At 33.0% G+C, this 21,961-nt stretch overlaps 1 protein-coding gene across 3 annotated transcripts in view; it reads left to right on the top strand.

Annotated features, from left to right (window-relative positions):
• The first annotated feature begins 4,926 nt into the window (after positions 1-4,926).
• Positions 4,927-21,961, top strand: part of LOC123556953 (putative methyltransferase NSUN7) — a 32,693-nt gene continuing 15,658 nt past the window's right edge. For 2 of the 3 annotated variants that reach the window (XM_045348072.2, XM_045348074.2), the window contains exons 1-4: positions 4,927-5,050; positions 5,400-5,991; positions 12,840-12,898; positions 19,262-19,545. In XM_045348072.2, coding sequence (XP_045204007.2) covers positions 5,577-5,991; positions 12,840-12,898; positions 19,262-19,545 — 758 coding nt within the window. In that variant the 5' untranslated portion in view covers positions 4,927-5,050; positions 5,400-5,576. The remainder of the gene's footprint in view (positions 5,051-5,399; positions 5,992-12,839; positions 12,899-19,261; positions 19,546-21,961) is intronic. The other variant, XM_045348073.2, reaches the window with a different exon arrangement.

The raw sequence follows: 21,961 nt of genomic DNA, 5'->3' as shown, positions 1-21,961 counted from the left end.
CCTGACCAGACTGCGCGGATGCGCAGGCTGGTCTGGATCCATGCTGGTCGCAAACCCACTATGTTGGTTTTCCCATGGCACGGCTCAAATAATTAAAAACAGTATTAAAACTAACCATTGTCTCTCATAAAGAAAAAAAACCAGTAGTTTATTATATCCATTTAAGTGTAACTTCAGACATGAATGCTTTTGATTATATTGCAGTTGTTCTGTACAAGATTAAAGTATTAATTCTTTTTAATGAACTTATGTTTATGAAGCAATAAATATTCTTTTCATATATTCATGTATGGTAATGTAATAAAATGATTTGAATCATAGTGGGTTATTCCCCAATCGGCTCAATTTTATTCCCCTATCGTCTCAGTTATAATCCGGGCTATGTTGTAATTATCCTGGTATTAAAATTGAGAGCGATTACCAATATATAGGGTAGGCTTTTATTACAGTGTACTTATGTATAACAGTTAACGCTAAGCCTCTGTTAGTCAACAGTAACTGTAAACATAGCAAAATACCCAGTTACAGCTAAACAATGTGTCATATTTGCGTAAATGTTTGGATGTAGTAATATATAAACAACTTTATACCCTATACTTTATTCACAAGTCCAAGGAAAGAAAAAATACTGTCCACACATATTAAGGTTAGTAAAATGAAATTAAGAAATGTAAAAATATAATAGTAATCTTTTGGTGATATCAGTTGAAAGTATTTCAAGCATTATACAGACTAATTTCCAAGGTTTTTTTTGTGTGAAAAATTAGAATAATAAGTAAAATATTGAAAATTAAAAGTGATATAATGATGCTAGTAACATAATTGCTATGAGACAGTTTCCGTCAAGCTTGAAATGATTGTTTTCATCGAGTTGACGGGCGCAGCAGTCAACAAACTGCAGCACAAATAAATATCTTCTTTTGAAAGTCTGAGTGTGGTTTGGGCGTCATCCTGTCTTAAGCTTTTTGATAAGCACATCGGTATATTAATTCATTTCTTTTAATCAACTTAGAAATATGAAAAACACTTATTTGGACATTCACATGTTTTTGTAAATAGTGTAACAGTTCACAGACCCCATATCCTTTGTAAATTTTTAATCCACGATTTTAAATTTTTCTGTACAAATAAATACTGTATTGTTATGCATTGATATATTGTTGCTTCAGTTTGTGTGTTGACATCAAATCTCTCATTAGAAGATTTTTTTGACACTTCAATGATTTTTTCTTACTCTTTATTGGTTGTTGGCTATTTGCATAATACAACTTCTCATTTTGTATATACTTGAAAATAAGAAAATATGCTAGATAAAACACTTAAATATTTGCACAAGGATTTTTACGGATTTTCAGAGCCGGTAAACAGGGAGGTTATTGCTCTTGAACACTTGTTTAAATGATTTAAGTGTTATTTTCTGGTTTATATATGCATCAAAGTGCAGATAACTCTAGTTTTTAATTTCTTTTTAAACAGAGGTCAAGGTTATATAGCAGCAAGTGCACATAACTCTGTTAGGATTTAAAAAAAAGAACAGTTCTGTTTGAAAATTTGCTGATGGTTTTGTTCAAAATAAAGAAAAAATATATTCTTCAAGTAGGCCTTAAAATACTAAATGTCTTTGCTGATGTTAAATATATGAAACACTGACAGAAATTTATTACGAATAATACTTTAACCTATAATACAAACGTATTAAAAACTTGAAAGGAACAAAATTTACAGGGCAGTATGATGATGAATGAAACGAAAATTAACAGATATATGTCCACTGCTAGTGGACAGAGAAAGTAAAGAGCTTCCTGGAAATCAAACAGTTCAAGGTTTCCTGATTGATCTAGTTCCCTATGGAACTTCAGGGAGGCATGTGCCTTGACCTGACAACTTAAAGATGTAGGTTCAGGTTTTACCACCAAAGAGCATACGGTAATATGAAAACCAACCTTTTCCCTTCTCAATATCTGTATGCCTGTACATTGAGTTTAACCAAGTTATGCTGATTTGACCTTTAAATTTTAATTAAACAACCCCACAAGTGGCAAAATCATGTATACCACCCTGAGTTGACATAATTGTATACTGTACAGGGACCTCTCAGCTCATAAATTCTTTATTGATCTTGCCTGGAAACAGACAAAACATGACTTCCACTTTTTGATAAGTTTATGAATAAGGTATGATTTATAATATACAGGTAATGATAAAAGGCTTTTGCTGCCATAATCAATTGAATATCTTAACAGAATGTAATGCCTGAATAGTTATTTTGAAAAGTTTGAAAACGATAAAAATTATGCCTTTTTTTTTTTAAACCAATAGTATTATTCAAAACGAAGCACGTTTAGACTTTCAGTGTTTCTTGTATGTTTATGATTCTGAGAGTTTTTAGAAAATAGTAACTTATTTTGTTAAAATGACAGACAATCTACTCAGTTTGATTTTTATGCCTTAGCCATAAAATGGGGGGATAGGGGTTGAGGGGGGAGCATATAGTGTTACCCCTGTCCGTGTGCATATGTGTTTGTTTGTCACAGAGTGTGTTTGGGGAAGGGTGGTGTTTGTGTCCATGCCAAAACTTTGACATGCATGGTCCAATTTCAGAATAATTTGACACAAATGGTAAGCATGGATAGACGATGTGTCATGCGCAAAACCATTTCTCTAGCTCAAAGTCACAGTCCTTGGTTGAACTTAGCCAATTTCGTGTGTGTGTTTGTTTGTGTGTGTGTTCCGGAAAGGGTGGTGTTCGTGTCCGGGCCATAACTTTGACATGCATTGTCCGATTTCAGAATAATTTGACACAAATGATAAGCATGGATAGACGATGTGTCGTGCGCACAAACCATTTCACTAGCTCAAAGGTCAAGGTCACAGTCCTTGGTTGAACTTAGCCAATTTTCACTACATATACAGATTACTAAATTTTCTGGTTTTCCTACAATATTTTTTTTTTGTAAATAAATAGGGCCAAGGTTCCTTCTTTTAGTTTGTGAGCAGTACCATGCCTGTGACCTTTCTCATGTTGCGGGGGCATCCATGTCTGTGACACATTTCTAGTTCGATAAAAAAAATAGACAAAAAAATCTACTGTTAAAGTCTGTTCTTTTTGTTGGGGGGTGGTGGGGGGTGAGGAGGGGGTGTCCAAACAGCTATTTTGTCGGTCATTAAACTTGTTTTTTTTTTTTAATTTTATTAGGTTGAACATCACACTGACACAATTATTATGTCATATGACCACATTACAGCTTTTGATGGTGGATGAAGACCCCATGCAGGTGCCCCTCTGTGCGGGCACCTAGGTAGTACCACCGACCTTCTGTTAGCCAGCTGGATGGCTTCCTCACATGAATAATTCAACATCCATGGCAGGGCTCAAACTCACATTGGTGAAGGGCAAGTGGTTCAGAGTGAGTGATCTTAAGCACTCAGCCATAGAGGCCCTGAAATGAATTTTTGGAGCTAATTTCATGGATTGTCTCAGCCATGAAATCCATAGAAATTAGTCCCCCAAGAATGTTATAGATTTCACAGTATTTGATTTGAAATTTACTTAATCAAAATTAACTTAATGAAGTAGGGATTAGGGAGGAATTGTCAGGAGTAGCTTAATATTTAATAGATTGGGAAAAGATTCAAACTGATGAGCTCTGTAGTACAATTGATCCCCCTGAGCTGGTTTTATTAAGTTAGCACAGACAAGTGACAATTTTCTAGGGTTTTGTATTCTCAGATTCTGTTTCATCTGTACTGTAGCTATTACAAGCACATGGCTTTTTGAGTCAAAATCATATTTGGATGCCGAGCTGAAATTACCTGAGTCCTCAACCTTCAGTGCACCTGTTTGATTTTTTTCATTACAAATACTGTCCTAATCAAGTCATGTTCCGAATGATAAAACAATGTTAATTTAATACTGTCTATCATACATATCACAACATTTCAACTTAAATCATTGAACTTATTGACTCTTATCTAATTAAAGATTGCCCTCTAGATTATTTTTGACTATATCTTTCCATAAAAAGCCATAAATATCATCGGTTTACTTCCGACAACTATTTTTACCAAGCTGAATATATCAATTAAGCTATTGTTTAATCTGCCCATTAAGATTAAAGCGATAATTATGAACCAATTTTCAGCACCATTTCACATAATTCTTTTTCCAATGAAATCAATGATTTGACATTGGTCATAAATTGATTAACTTATCCATTAATATCTTAATCCAAAACTAACAAAAATCCAATTAGCAGCAAGGGTTTCAGGATTTTCAACAGAGAAGAAAATGTGCATGGTATGTTTATGTTTGAAAACTGTTGTCCTTGAGAGCTCTGTTGTCATCCCTGTATGGAAGAGTTTGACCCCAGTGATGTTTAAGCGTTGAAGCAACAGAGGTTAGGAGTCATACCATTGTCATGTCATTTCTTGTTTTCCAGTTTACTTGTGGAAAGTCTGTAGTTTTACCCAGGACAGACACACGACATTAGCTGAATAATGTCCAGACGAACCCCTTAAATCCTCGCTGCAAAGTTGCCAAATGACTTAACGTGTTAATCTAAATTTAAAGTGATTTTCTAAAACATCTCTTATAGCAAAGTCAGGTATATGAAAGAAAACCAGTAACGAAAAAAGCAGAGGTTTAACATAATATTTCATAAAAGTTGACCGTAAACTGAACTCTATTTATGATTAATTAAATATGCCTAATCAAGGGAAACTGTAAATTAACTCATCATCAAAGCGCATTCAGTGTCTTATGTTTAAGTTTATTCGAGTTATATTTCCAATTTGTGCAGTCCACCTTGGGTACAATCAAGTGCTGTTGATTGTTAATAAAGGGTTACATAGTGCCCTATAGGGTATGTTTACTAAATACACACAAGGTCGATGATTATGAACTCCGTCATTTGATTTCCATGTTTACTTTATTACAGTTAATCTCCTCGAATAGCAGAGGGAAAGAGTCGGCGATATAAGAAGCGACATTGAGCTGAAATTGGTATTAAAGAATTGCAACTGTATCAAGTCGGAGGTCTATACTATCAAGGTAAGTTTTTCTTTAGAAAAATATAATACAGAAAAAACGGATATTGGATTTTTTGGCAAATGTGTTTAAAAGTGTCGGCAAACTGTTAGTCTGCCAGTTATTGAAATAGAAAACTTTATTTGACTTGATCAGTAAATAGCCAATAATTGGTCTTTTGCTATAATTTGATAGGATATTTAATATTTTAATGAAGTATACTAAATGCTTACCGGTATAAATATAATTATTTTGTGGTGAAGTGGAAATTGATTTGTACTTTAAAGAGAAAATGTTTTCACATTCATTAATTCAATTGTGCACAATATTTTTAGATTGATAAATTTTACAATTGCTTGTATACTTTTGACAGGAATTTATTACTTTTAGAAAGTATTAAAAAGTGATCAGAGTGGAACCAGCAAGCAACCAATCACAGAAAAGCTCATTTGCATAATTGTGGAGTAACCAGTCACAACTGTTGGAAGCTTGTTGACTTTGAAAACAGCGACCAGTCTGATTATTGTCTGTGTTGGGGTTATCACGAGGGATGCCACCTACGGCTGATAATTCGATAGTCGGACTTCGTACTCAAGTATCTCTCACTTCACAAAGTAGCCGATTGATTCATGGGACTATGAAAGATATCTCAGCAATGTCTGGGGACACAAGCCATCATAATGGCTTCCCGTCTAATGAAAACTGTTCACATGATAGAAAAACTTCAAAATATGACTTCTTTTATAAAGAACCGTGTTTATATTCACATAAAATTTACTCAAATGCCGCAAAAGTGTTCAGCAGTTTAAAGCACGAGAGTCGGGAGGAATTAGAAAACCCTTATTATAGGAGACGACAGGAGCAAAATGGCCCTCAAAATTCAAAAACTGCAATAACGGACTTAGAATTTGATGATGACAATGAAAAAAGACTCACATTCGAGTTGGCTTTCGAAACACTAAAATGTAAGTACAAACTCTTCAGCATTTTTTAGCATTAAGAAAAGTATATGAAAAGAATTAAGAGAACACATAAAAATTACGATAACATATTTTGTGCTCTTGAAAAAAAATGACAAATTTTTCCAGATAGTGACAGTTTACTATACCAAAATGAATTTTTGACTGTTTGATTAAATGAGTCTGTGGCTGAATTGGAGAAATTTGATTGCTTTAAAACAGTTTTTTTTTATCAAGTTATAGCTCTGGATATTATCAAATCTTCTGATATAATGACAGCAATGCATGCAATATTATATTTCAGTATCAAATTTAAAGGCATTGTTTGCAAAATTATGATTTGTCATTGTGATGTAGTAATATTTTTGCAGTTTGAATGATTTTATACATTTTTCACTTAAGGTAGTTCTGCACGTTTGAAAAACCGGAAGTGATGGCGTAACGTCATTTATCCGGAAAACGTAGAATAAAGCCTGGATTCGGCGTACTGAAATGAAAATCAATTTATGAATTAATGGAAACCTGTGGGTAAATGTATTACAGTGGCATTGTTGCTATATTTCTGAAGTCAAAATATGATATTAAAACATATTACACGTTAAAAAAACAAAACAATGTCTTAACATTAGCGTGAAATGTCCGGTTCACTTTAATCATGGCCAAATATCTCAAAAATAAGCAAACGGACTTATACATTTTATTTCACCAAATTATAGGACATGTGTTTATTTACAACTGTGAGAAGTTTCACCAAAATCTACATTGTAGAAAAAATTCTATTCGCGAAAATGTTATGAAAGTTATGACTTTCCCATACACTCCCATTATGAAATATTGCGAGAGGTCCAAATTTTACAAATCAGTCTAGCAAAAAATCAAGCACACGACCCTTTCTTTTTTATTTGCTGAATTTTTCACGTATATTCTGAAGTTTTGAAAAATCAGAGTTTAATCAAATTCTACATTGTAGAAAAGATTTCGATCCAAACGTGCAGAACTACCTTAATTTAGGAATTTTTTTTTTAATGTTGATGATTTCTATTTAAACATTTGAAGATTATGACAGAACTTTCCTCCTCTGTATAAAGATAGGACTTTCTGTACTAAATACATATTCATGTTATGATTTTATATTAAAATGAAAAAGAAACATATGTTTTCATGTTAAAGATGGCTGGACCATGCATACTTTGAAAAAATTCAAATAAGTTTCTGTTTCCTTTCAGTTTATATGATCTGTTTATAGTTGTACAACTTGGACAAATTAGCACATTTTACTATTACAAGTCCATTACTATCAAGGCACTTGTACTCATCTCGACAAGAAAACGCAACATAAATTTGGATTTTCTCACCATAGATTGTTCCTATAAGGTTTCATTAGAAATTTGAATCTTTGCACATTAGATATTAATACTTGAAAACTGAAAAGAATCTTTAAAGTCTTCAGAAACTTTTGAAAGGTCTCCTTCACCCTTGAAAAATGAATTGACACATCCGTTCACATAGAGCATAAGGCAGCTCTTCAAATAATCTTTTTAAATAAACTGGTATATATTGAAATTATGAAATGTTCATTTGAATTAACCTCATACTTACATAGAATTTTTCAATAGCCGCCTGTTGAAGTTATTAAATTTTCATTTTATATTTGCCCTATACCCATGAAGATTTACCATTTACAATATTTGACATGCTCTCGAAATTACTGATACTGTGATAAATATTAACAAAATAGGCAAATTTCAAGTATCGTTATAAAATACACGTATAAGGTCAAAGAAACTATAAAAGTGCTGTAACGTTTAAGAACAATATTAAGACAGAACTTTATGAAATGCTTTTTTTTAACTCCTTTGCCTGAATAACTGGTTGAAATTTTTTAAGAAAATTTTCATAAATGCTATTTCTTTTTTCTGAGCTGTTTCTTTCCATTTGCAAATTACGAGACATCAAAAATACTTAATTACCTTGATATTTATTAAGTACATTAAGAGCTTTTTTGTTTAGAGAAAGGAAATTTATACATCTTAGAACTATGTTCTTCGCAGAAAGGTATACGGAATACTGTAGATTGGCCAAAATTTGTGAAAGTTTTATTTCCACTAGGTAAGTTACATTCACAGTCAAAGCCGCACACAAATCAAAAACTTACGAATACTAAGGAGCATTGTCATCCAAAGTATAAACAAGAAAGAACAAATTCTTTACAACACAAAAAGTCTTTTGTTGGTCAAAATTATGAAAAAGAAATGACAGGAAAATTACTAAATCTGTAGTATAAACGCATAAATGTATATAGAAAAGAATCTGTAGCAATTCTCAAACTTGCTGTCTGTCGTCTTTTTACATTGCAACCTAGACTTAGCTGTAGAAAAGGAAAATATCTATCTTTTTGTAAAGCGTTTAAGATGATCAGAAATTGGTCAGACAAATAAGTTATATCAACAAATTAGGTTCAACTATTTACAACATTAAATGACCTATAAACCTTGTGTCAATTTTATAACACATACTTAAACAGCTTATACATGTTCCTAAGATTTTGTTATCAACTACAATACTGATACTTCCCAAAATATTTATACAATGTAAAGTGACGTTTTTAGCTTAACTTTACCCTTGACTTACTTTTTAAGAAAAAAAATCATGTAATTTTGTTTTTATACACAACAAACACTAACAAAATGAGATGGACAATGACTTGTTTTAACTTAAATGTTGTTGTTCTTTTTGTCAAAACTCGACAGTTTGACGAAAGACAATATTCTGAAATTAGTTCTCATACTCCTGACTGAGATTATTAGGTTTAGGAATGGGAGTAAGGTTGACTAGCTGCTGTTATGTAACCAAAATAATGATGAAAAAGCAGCATTTAACCCAAATCATTTAATCATAAGAGCATAAAGATAAATTAGATATACTTGGTATAAGAGAATGTTAAGATAAATTACATAAAAAAGTTATAAAGTGAGAATATTGAAATATTGATCTTTATGGTCCAGGACTACTAACAGTAAAACAGGGTTGTTTGTACACATCAAAATGTATGCACAGTATATTTTTTACATCAATAAATGAATAGTTAATTTTATTCGGACTTTGATGAGGTTACCAGGTTTCTATAGAGAAATTTCATTGTACAACAAGAATGATTTTAAATGTATAGCTTTTTCTTCTTTTAAAGTCAGTTTCCTTCGTTTATTCATTTCATTTGGGAAAAGTATTTTCCCTCATTTCTTTGATTGTTTGATGGATTCTTTAGCCCATTAAGGACAGATTACTTACGGAGCATTTAACATGTAAAATGCACGCACTTTTCAATATTACAGTTTTAAGCTTATTGGTGCAAATAATAACCATACTTTGGTTTGAAAAAACTTGATACTTTGGTAGAAATTAATACAGAAAGGGATTATTGTTTTCAATACAAGTTAACACCGTAGGTTTTACTTAATTGATATCATTGACTTAAGAACATATCATATTGCCAAATTAATAATCTCCGCCATTGTTTTATTGTCAAACTTGAATGACCCTGTTGGCTTAAAACTGAAATCGGCTTAGGTAACGTAATTATTTTATTAAAAGATTAAAGAGCTTATATGATCAAAATCATGACCATTATGAACTTCTGCCACCATTCATCAAAATTATGTTCTGGTACCAATCTACGTACAGATCCATGATTTATTTCCTTTTTATTTGATATTATGATATATTTATGACATCATTCCAAAACTGTTCTTAAATAAGTTGTCTATTGATGTGATAATATAATTGCTATGTTAGTAAGTTTATTATGTAAATCCGCCCTAAGTACTTTTCTAAGATTTATTTCATTATACAATGCAGCTTTTCGATAGTGTTGCTCAGAAGAGACTAATTTACCAATTGGAAAGAAAATGTCAGGGTTTTTTGCTCTTCAGAGGTGGCACTAGTAGAAATTCAGATGTATTTATGAAATATTTTAGTCTTAAAGTTTAGTTCTCATTCTTTGTATCAACTTTGTCTGTCTTTACAGCATTAACTTAAATTATTATATATATTGAAATCTTAATAAGGAATTAACAGTTTCTTGCAATAATCTATGTAACAATTATCCCAAACAAGGTAACAGGCGGTTTATTATGGTGAGGTCAAACAGCAACCAGATTGATTAACGTTTTTTCATAAATATTTAATTGGCATGTACAGGTTCTATACAGTTTCCGCATTTACTAGTTATTACCAAGTCGGGTGGAATAGGATTTTTGTATGAAATAAATAGGGCGTTGTTGGTTTAATTATAGAGATTTGATTGAATGCTATCTTTATGAAAAGAATATGAATTTTTATTAATATCCGATGAGACCTAAGTGACATAGACTGCCAGTAAAGTAACACAAGTTTCAACTGATTCAGTTAGGCCTGCCTCGGTAGCCTAGTGGTAGAGCATCCGCTTCGAGTGCGGGAGGTCATGGGTTCGATCCCTGGCCGCGTCATACCAAAGACGTAAAAAAAGGTACTAGTAGCTTCTTCGCTTGGCGCTCAGCATTTAGAGGATAGTACCTACTAGGACTGGTCAGCCCGGAATCAGTATAATGTGACTGGGTGGGGTATCATGTCATGTGTCAACGGCGTGATATTCCAGTGAGGCAGCACTATAAAGTTGGGCATTGTGCTCACTGCTACAAGTAGACACCATCGTTCGTATGACTGAAAAATTGTTGAGAAAGACGTTAAACCCGAACACACACACACAGTTAGGCAGTAAGTTAACACAGGAACTGAAGAAAACTCGAAAAATGTATACTCATTCTTTTTAAGGATATTTAATGTATGCATATATCAAAGAGTCTGTTTAAGATTGATGAACTATACTCCAAAAGATTTCCCTTTGCATTTTCCAAAACATACTCTAGAATTTGGGATCAGTATCACCCCATCATCCTATGGGAAAAAATGATAAATTAAAATAGTCTAAAATCATTTAATTTTGTGGGCACAAAATTGAGTGGTGTTGGTCAAAACAGCTATTTCATGGGGAAATGAAATCGTGGATTTTAAATTCTGAAGATAATTATAATCAATAGGGATTTACTTATTTGTTTAGATTTAATTTTGTGAATTAACTAAACCACGAATTCCATGAAAATTAACGCTATTAAAAGCAATAATTTCATAGTATCAATATTATACTGGTAACTTTCCTCTACCAACCAGTAAATCTTATGATTATGCCAAGTCTTTTTGTACAGTAACATAAAATGTCTAGAAATTCAATTTATACATGTGATCAATTATTCATGGTTTACTTATACATGAAGGTATCATATTTATCCTTTTTGCAAGAACAAACAATATACCATTGTACTTACATTATTCATAATAGATAACAAAGTTTTCAATCTGAAATTAGAAATCAAGAACTGTTTTTCAAAGCATATGTAGTGAAAAGGGCATTGAGTGAAATTGATAATGCATTTAGATTAAATTCGTGATATTTAACCATTTTCTTTGTGTTATATGACATCTTTTATTTCACTTTATATTTGGCTTCTAAGGTTTGTAAGAAGACTGATGAAAGATTTATCTTTCTAAAAAGGATCGATTATTGAATACAGCGAAAGGCAATCAATTTATGTACCTCTCTGGTACCATAGCATAATGTCTCCAAAAAATGAAATGCTTGTCAATATTCAATTTCATTATTGTATAACTACCGGTACCTATTCACCAATAAAGTACATTGATTTGAGCATCTTTTCAATGTTTGAAAAATTCAGTGTTTGACATTTTGATTTGTAAACATTAATATTGAACGGAAAAGTCTTTCCGAATGGAAAAGGTACATTGGTAGTAGATCGATCGTCGAGTATGTTTGTAATGGAATTTCTCCTCAGTTGGTCAGTTCTGTAGACAAAAGGGTCATCATGGTATATGTTTGTTTTCGATAACGCTCAAATATTTCTGCAATAGTTACATTGATATTTTGACTGGTAAGTTGAAGCTCTGTCAATATCGGTATCAAAGCAAGTATTGAGAACAGAAAATTTCATTCATTTCCGCCTACAGTTGTCTGATAATGTGCCAAAGGGAGCGTTCCCAGATAGCCGTGTTTATTATGTCAGTGTAACCATGTAGGTTTGTTTTCTCTTCATGAATTACACAATGTCATTGCTGTAAACACTTAGAATGCGGCCAATGACAAAGCAGTTACTAATTCTAGGTTTGTTGAAGTTTCGAGATAATGCCAGTTTAAAAAAAGAAATCACAGTTCACACCAGGCAGTTTTAGGTTATTTGTGTAGCGAAGAAAAGTTTTATATATAGCCAAGAAACTAAACATATTTCCAATTAAATTTTTAACCTTTAGCCTGCTGGCGGCAAGTGATTCTCCTCATGGTCTGCACTGTTCACTATTCAGTTAGTAAATTTTCAGTGAACACCCCTTTTAACAGTTAAAGGTTCTGTCCAAACTGAAAGATGGACAAGTTCATTATAGAAATTTAGTAGGGTAAGGGTTAACTACAATTGTTTTAACTTTTCAACATGCTTAATTGTAGTATACCGTATTATTACAAAAAAACCATTATGGTATCATCAGTTATTTGTCAAGTTTGCAAACATGTTGGAGAGAGAGAACATAAAAGGAATGTGTGCATTTATGTGAAGAAGCCTTGTATCAAAAAAGATACAAAACCCTTTTCTGGTCTTTCCTTTTAAATTTTACCAATTGACTCTAGATTTTGCTTTTTAGTAATAGAATTTTGTATTTTATACAGAACTACACACATTAGCAACTAGAAAGTGTGATTATAAAGTCTTTTTTTAGATACATGATTTTAATTAATTTCTTATTGTTCATTTCAGATCAAAGAGTGTTTGAAGATTTATTACAGGAGTGTTCATTTTTCACGCATTTTCCTGAGGTAAGCTACTTAAATAGAAAGTCATATATTTAAACATTTTTCATATTTTACCTCGCAATTCATATCTGTCTTGTTCATAGTTGGGTGAAAATTTATTAATATCTTCATTTAGACATAAAATACCGCCTCAATAGCCTTGTGGTAGAGCGCCCGCTTTGAGTGTGTGAGGTCATGGGTTTGATCCCTGGCCACGTCATACCAAAGACGTAAAAAAACATACTAGTAGCTTTCTCGCTTGGCGCTCGGCATTAAGAGGATAGTGCTAGGACTGGTCAGCCCGGTATCGGAATAATGTGACTGGGGAGGTATCATGTTATGTCTTTGGTGTGATATTCCTGTCAGGCAGCACTACAAAGTTGGGCTTTGTGCTCACTGCTACAAGTAGACACCTACTGTATGAAAAATTGTTGAAAAAGACGTTAAACCCGAACACACACACACTATAAAAAATAATAAATATGAAATATAAAAATATAAAAAAAATGTATATGAAACTTAGAAATATAACGTAAGAAACAAAACTTCTATTAAGTATTTGCAAAACCCCATAAAGAATGTCATTTTGATAAAATATAATTTTTTCCAGTCTTATAAGTACTTTTATGTTGATACCAAAGACCTTTTATATACAATTTGATTTTTAGCTCATCTGATTTTTTGAAAAAAAATGATGAGTTATTGTCATCACTTGAGCGGTTGTCGGCGTCGGCGTCGGCGTCTGCGTCGGCGTTGCCTGGTTAAGTTTTATGTTTAGGTCAGCTTTTCTCCTAAACTATCAAAGCTATTGCTTTGAAACTTGGAATACTTGTTCACCATCATAAGCTGACCCTGTATAGCAAGAAACATAACTCCATCTTGCTTTTTGCAAGATTTATGGCCCCTTTTGTACTTAGAAAATATCAGATTTCTTGGTTAAGTTTTATGTTTAGGTCAACTTTTCTCCTAAACTATCAAAGCTTTTGCTTTGAAACTTGGAATACTTGTTCACCATCATAAGCAGACCCTGTACATCAAGAAACATAACTCCATCTTGCTTTTTGCAAGAATTATTGCCCCTTTTGGACTTAGAAAATCAGTTTTCTTGGTTAAGTTTTATGTTTAGGTCAGCTTTTATCCTAAACTATCAAAGCTATTGCTTTAAAACTTGCAACACTTGTTCACCATCATAAGCTGACCCTGTACAGCAAGAAACATAACTCCATCCTGCTTTTTGCAAGATTTATGGCCCCTTTTGGACTTAGAAAATATCAGATTTCTTGGTTAAGTTTTATGTTTAGGTCAACTTTTTCTCTTAAACTATCAAAGCTATTGCTTTAAAACTTGCAACTCTTGTTCATCATCATAAGCTGACCCTGTACAGCAAGCAACATAACTCCATCCTGCTTTTTGCAATAATTATTGCCCCTTTTGGACTTACAAAAATGGTTGAATTTTATGTTTAAGTCAACTTTTCTCATAAACTATCAAAGCTATTGCTTTAAAACTTGCAACAGTTTTTCACCATCATAAGTGGACACTGTACATCAAGAAACATAACTCTATCCTGCTTTTTGCAAGAGTGATGGCCCTTTTTAGACTTAGAAAATCATGGGTAGGACAATATTTCTATTATACAAAAAAAATCAGATGAGCGTCAGCACCCGCAAGGCGGTGCTCTTGTTTAAAATTAGATTTGAACTACCTTTAAATCATTATAGGTTTGCTGCACCCAGACCTTCCATAGACCTGTGCAATCTGTCACCTATAAAGAAGATTTTACTCCGCATCATAGTGTAGCAGCATTGCAAATCTCATAGTTTCATAGCAATTATTGAACTAATTGAATGGGAAAATATTTACACAAACAATTTTAGAAAGGTTTATCTGGTGCCACAGATAGTGCTATTTGTGTACCAATTGTAATATGATTTATATTTCAAGCCACTTCAGTGAAATCTGCCCATAAATACCTGTCCGAGATAAGGCCTAATAGGGCCAGATGCGATTTAATACTTAATACTTTTTCAGCAGATTATTGAAAGGTTTTATTACCTCAAACAATTAGGATAGTATCCAAAATTGAAAGTGGTTTGCTGTGCGCCAGTTGCAGGATGTCATTCAAAAGTGTTTTGAGCAACAATTTTAGCAATTTCAGGCATTTTTACTGAGTGCAAAGAGCTGTATGTGATGATTTTTAATACATATAATATGGTTTTAGTCAGATTTTAACATATACAATGTACCTATAGAACAAAAGCAAGAAATGTTGAAACTTCGAAAAGAAGAGTCAATTTCGATTCCTTTGACGTTTTACCTGATCTTTATAAAGTTATTATAGGAATAAAACTATGAATTATAGTAGGTTTGTTGTGTTTATCATGACCAGAGTTGCTTTTTCAACCTAGAAATATTAATTTAAGTAGTAAATGAAACATGATATTATTGTAAGTCAAAATTAAAGAAAAACATGTATTTATGTCTTCTCTAACTTTAATTTTTATTACTCTTATTTATTCAGATTCAAGGACGTGTCTTTCTGTCATTCAAACTGGGGTCAAAATTTATATTAAAGGAGTTGCAATGAAAAGCGAGCTGTATAATAATTTTAATGTTTTGAATTATATTGAATATTTGGAAAATATTCCAAATTCAGATCACTGATATGTTTATTTCTTAAATTAGAAAATTTGGCATTTATTTGTAATTATTGGTATATAGTGGAAAAGGATAATAAAATTTATTGCGACTATCAAGGTCGAAATAAGTAACATACGGGTTTTATTAAATACATTTTATACCCCTGCAAAACCTGCCCGCTTAGCTCAGTAGGGACAGTACCGAACTACAGATCGTGGGGTCGTGAGTTCAGTCCTTGGGGGGCTGTATGTTCTCCTTGAAGATTTGATAAAAGACATTGTGTCTGAAATCATTTGTCCTCCACCTCTGATTCATGTGGGGAAGTTGACAGTTACTTACGGAGGGTACAGAATACTGGTAAGGTTAACTGCCCGCTGTTACATAACTGAAATACTGTTGAAAAATGGCGTTAAACCCAAAACAAACAAACCAACAAATAACCCTGCAAGCAAAGTTAGAAGGTGGGGTGAATATAGATGTCATGTTACGGTTACGCAGTTAGGTTGTCAGTCTGTTTTAAAAATTTGTGGCGCCAAGTTGTCAACTCTTCCACCTGTTAAGTAAGGTGATTCTGATGAAACTTCTACACATGGTCATCATAAAGTGTGAATATGCCAAACATTTATTTTCTAAGTTTGCTCAAGCACTTGCGAGGTTAAGAATTTCCTTGGACTTGGAAAAAATGTATACACTGGTATGTCAGAGGCTATGGTGAAATATATTTCCACAAATTTGAAAAGATTCCAGTAATACTTCATTTATGTTTGATCACCATGAGTGTAGATGTGTATTATACTTGTTTTAATATTAGTTGATGCAAATGTAGTGGATGCCAATGAAACTTCATGCATTAGATTGTGGGTGTGTGTGGGTCACATGTGTGTGTGTGACCATTTTTTAGGATTGGTCCAAGCATAATGTGCTGAGTTTATTGCACTTGGACTTTCCTCTGATGATTTCAAAGTCACAAGGATGGCATCAGATAATCATATCAACATGAATTCAGTAGCTATCAAAATCATTGGGTGGACGGATAGCTCAGTGGTTTGCACACTGGCCTTCCAATCCTGAGGTCGGGGTTCGATCCCCGGCAGCTACTCTGGAATTTTCAGAAACGCTTTTCAGTGTTTCCCACCCAACTAGAGGTGTACTGGTCAGGAACTCAGGCAATCCTTGCGTGTATCAGTGCTATACACTGGGCACGTTAAAGAACCAGGCTGTCTATTCGAAACGAGCTAGGCTAAGTTAGCCGGATAAGCCTGTATCTGATTTCTGATCTCTCTGTCGTGGGGGCTATGTCTCACTCTGCCCCTCTGGTCAGATCGCTCTGTGTCTGTACTAGTAGAGGATGAATTATGCGCCCTGTGTGGCTGCATTTGAACTATGTAAAGCGCCTTTGGCGCTATATAAATCTGGTATAATTCAATGTACAACGCCGGTGAATATACTATGTGTAAAATTAGGCGTTTAATCAAATAAAGCAGTTTCAGTTTCAGTTTTTATTAAAATCATCATACTTATCAAGTATGTACTAAGAAATTTCATTAATATTTTGTGTTATATGCAGTCTCAAGATTATAGTTTCTTTTGGTAGTTCACAAAAAAAATTGTTCTCTATAATCCATACTTTTGTCAAGAAATAACAATGGAAGTCTATGAAGCAGGCATATTTGAGGTCTGTTTATCAAGAGTCTAATGAAAGAATCCCCCTGCCCATTATTCAACAATGTTGTGATTCATGAAAATACCCTTGTTTATGAAAAATATTTACGAACCTATCATAATGTCTGTAAACATTATATCAAAGGAATTTTTCTTGTCTTTCATATTTTCAGAATAACATGGATCTAGCTTGTACTTCATATTGAGATAAGAAGTGATTAAAAAGTTCAATCCAATTAATAAAGCTATGGATTAAGCAGATCTGTAATGTATCCATTCTGTACTCGCAGGACATTGCATTCACTTGCACTTAAATGGATAGTATTAAAGTCTGTTGCGGTCAATCAATACGGCCACACCAAATCACAAAGTTCCTTTCGTACAACCTAGATGCACTCGGGTTCAGATCAAAGATAAACAGACCTCAAATATGCCTGCTTCATAGACTTCCATTGTTATTTCTTGACAAAAGTATGGATTATAGAGAACAATTTATTCTGTTACAAAATGGTTTGTATTTAGTGACCCTTCTATGGTTTTAAGACCTTTCTGGGTTTACACACACCAAATTTTAATCCTGTCTTAATTTGTTTATAAGATTTGAAAGTTTAAACAAGATTTTGACTTCACAAGAGTCTAATGAAAGAATCCCCCTGCCCATTATTCAACAATGTTGTGATTCATGAAAATATCCTTGTTTATGAAAAATATTTACGAACCTATCATAATGTCTGTAAACATTATATCAAAGGAATTTTTCTTGTCTTTCATATTTTCAGAATAACATGGATCTAGCTTGTACTTCATATTGAGGCTTTATACAATCCATGAAAACAAATGTTTTTAATGGATTCGGAACTTTTAGAAATATAGATAGAAATATCAATCGACGGAGCAATTTATAAAGATAAATTATAAACGTCTTTCAAATATTGAAATTGGTTGATATGTCATTTTCTATGATAGAAGCCAGATACACAGATAAGATTGACTCTTCGATCCTGTTTTTCATTAGAATTTGAATAGTTTTAAATGGATGCCTACTGTTTGCTTTATCCTTATCCCTTTCTGATCTTCCATTTAGGTACGGTAAGTTAATTGTGTTAGAGTAATGGCAATTCAGAACATTTAGAAGTTTGTTTAATTCTGCAATTCACTGAACTGCTTTACGTCAAGCTTATTTTAGTGCAATCGATTCCTTTTGTAGTTCGAAAATTGTTTTGTTTCGTACAAAAATACCTGGCGCGGGTGGGTGTATGAGTTCATACATAAAAAATTGAATTTTCATATTTGTCTGGTCCACACTTAAAATATGCATAAAATAATTATGTTTGTACAAACACTGAACGTAAAGTTTGTAAACAAATAGAAATGTTTGTTGAACAATTAAGATATATATTTGGAAAGTTGTTTCAAGCAACGCAATAGTTACGATAAGGTATGTCAATATCTTTGCACCAAACATTTTCTTGAAATGAAGTACCACTACATTGAATTATGCTTAAAAAGTTAAGAAAGTCATTCAACTTTACATAAATGACGCCAGCACAAAAAATTCTCGAAAATAAAGCAAAGTGTCACTGTCATTATTGCATTGCAGTTGTTTCAGTTTAATCTCCGAATACCTTTTATCCCATTTTTTTTATTACCCCACTTTCTGGCATATAAGGCGCACTCGCTTATAAGACGCATCCCCACATCGGACATGCAATCAGGGGTCTTTTTGCACTGACCCTCGTTTAAGACGTGGTCATATTTTGATGTATTTGTAGAGATGCATTATTTTCTCGAACATTCTGTGTTTTGTGAAAAATAAAATGGTAGAAATCGCCGATGAAGTCTTTATTGCCCTTTTTTCTTTCATCTGTAGCAAGTTGAAGCCTTTTAAGATCTTTATAACAGCTTAAAGATATTTTAAGAGTGATAGATATTATAATTATGTTCCCCTAAACTTAATTAAATGTCTGTTCTTTTCTGACAAAAATTAACTGACACTTACTCAGTTTAAAACAGAGCTGGTGGTACCCTCAAATATTTCTAAAGGTATGAAATATTTAAATATTTTTGCATATTTGTTTATTTCAGTGTCAGGAAGATCAGGCGCTTGTATTTGTTGTTCTTTGGGACTACCAGAGTCGTAAATTCCAACAACGTACACCATTCAAGGATGAGGAACTTAACACCATTGTGCAATCTGTGGAAGAGGCAATCATTGAATACAAAACAAAACTAAATGCATCGCTCGCTCGACACCGGATTAAGATGATGGCGCCCTCAATAGAGTTTTTATTACCAGATAAAGTTAGAAGTAAAGAGGAAATTCGCTCAAAGCTGCCAGTATACGTTTGGGTGAATCAGCTCAAAACATCGTAAGTTCCATCTATGACTTATAATGTATCATTGTCCGCATAATAGAAAACTGCTCTATGAACTGTAAAATTAGATATTTTCGCAAAAGCTGGAAGTGTACTCTGTCTATTGGTTGGCATGATAGAATATTCATGGATTATGACCAACATATGAAACACATACTGGACTATCCATACTTTTGATAGCACTGTATATATATTTAAGAATAAAGAGTTAGCGGATTAACTTAATTATTACCGGATAAGCAAAAAAATTGTATAAGAAAAATATTCAGGTGTTACAGTATAAAGTAAAGATAAGTAATGAAACTGCTGCAAAAATTAAGAATTTTTGAAGCATTAATCTTTTTTTAGACACAAACGGTAATCAGGATTAAAACAAGGTCCAAGTTCTTAATAATTACTCAAAAGTCACAAAGGACGCCTTTGATGTGAGAAATGGTTAGTTTTTATTGCATACATAAATCTATCTTTATACATTTGTTAATTTAAGGCATGCTTGTATAGACAGTAATGCAGATGGCTTTTATAAGAGTCATTCGGAATTAAGTTTTTTCCAATCATTTCATTTTATTAAAAGCCAGATTTCATTGAAGTTATGTAAATGCCATGCTACAAATAATTTTTTTGCATTTAATTATCATGCATATTTTAATGTCAACAAAATCTCCTCGGTGATCGGAATAAGTGTTGAGCATTTAATGAAGCAGATGATTTAGCGAGAAATCTTGACGCTGATAAAGTGGGACTTGTTGCTGGGGACTTTGGAATGTCCCCACCTGCCTTGGCGGCTAAAACATGAACTGCTGACAGTGTTTTAACAGTAATAATAACTTTAAAAGCTGTGGAAAGTTTGTTTAGGGAACAAAATGTTAGTAAACAGTCGCAGCATGGTGCCCTCGTGATTTAAGATCCTAGTTTACCGATACAGGTTTCTGGCATTTTAATAGCAGTTTGTAGCAAGATAAATGGGTATTTAAATGCTTTGTATACAAAAACAGTTTATTGTTTTTCGTAAACATAAATTTTCCTTTTTCTTTTTTTCATAATTTATTACAAGGATAGTCCCAACTTATAATTACATGTATCTTCTTTGTTATAATAAAGGAATATAACTTCAATGTTTGAAAAAATGAAATGATTTAATGTTTTATGTAATTATCTATATCCTTTTAAATATGAAACGCACTTTGTTGAAAAATGAGCTTTTGTATATTCAAACTAGAATTGACTTTAGATGAAGCCCTTGAGCTCAGAGCTAAGTTATGTTCACAACTGGAAAGTAGCGAAATTAAGAAATACATAAAAATCTTGGCCTGTTTAAAGATTGCAACCAACCAAAATACTATATTAAATAAGATTGAGGTGTTTTATTCTAATTATAAACAAGAGGACCATGATGGTCCTGAATCGCTCACCTGTCTCCACATGACCCAATTTTCATGAAGATCCATTGAAAAATATGGCTTCTAGAGAGGTCACAAGGTTTTTCTATTATCTGACCTAATGACCTAGTTTTTGAAGGCACATGACCCAGTTCTGATCTTGACCTAGATATTATCAAGGTGAACATTCTCACCAATTTTCATAAAGATCTCATGAAGAGTATGGCCTCTAGAGAGGTCACAAGGTTTTTCTATTTTTATACCTACTGACCTAATTTTGGCAACATGTGACCCAGTTTCAAATTTTATCTAGATATCATCAAGGTGAACATTCAGACAAATTTTCATGAAGATCCATTGAAAAATATGGCCTCTAGAGTGGTCAAAAGGTTTTTCTATATTTAGACCTACTGACCTAGTTTTTGACCACAGTTGACCCAGTTTCGAACTTGACCTAGATATCATCAAGATGAATATACAGACCAACTTCCATACAGATCCCATGAAAAATATGGCCTCTAGAGAGGTCACAAGGTTTTTTTATTATTTGACCTACTGACCTAGTTTTTGATGGCATGTGACCCAGTTTCGAACTTGACCTAGATGTCATCAAGGGAACATTCTGACCAATTTTCATGAAGATCCATTGAAAAGTATGGTCTCTAGAGAGGTCACAAGATTTTTCTATTTTTAGACCTACTGACCTAGTTTTTGACTGCAGTTGACCCAGTTTCAAACCTGACCTAGATATCATCAAGATGAACATTCAGACCAACTTTCATACAGATCCCATGAAAAATATGGCCTCTAGAGAGGTCACAAGGTTTTTTCATTATTTGACCTACTGACCTACTTTTTGAAAACACGTGACCCACTTTCGAACTTGATCTAGATATAATCAAGGTGAACATTCTGACCAATTTTTATGAAGATCTATTCATAAGTATGGCCTCTACAGAGGTCATAAGGTTTTTCTATTTTTAGACCTACTGACCTAGTTTTTGACCGCACGTGACCCAGTTTCGAACTTG

The sequence above is a fragment of the Mercenaria mercenaria genome, chromosome 5, assembly GCF_021730395.1.
Source record: "Mercenaria mercenaria strain notata chromosome 5, MADL_Memer_1, whole genome shotgun sequence".
NCBI lineage: Eukaryota > Metazoa > Mollusca > Bivalvia > Venerida > Veneridae > Mercenaria > Mercenaria mercenaria.
This window is presented reverse-complemented; position numbering and strand designations above follow the sequence as displayed.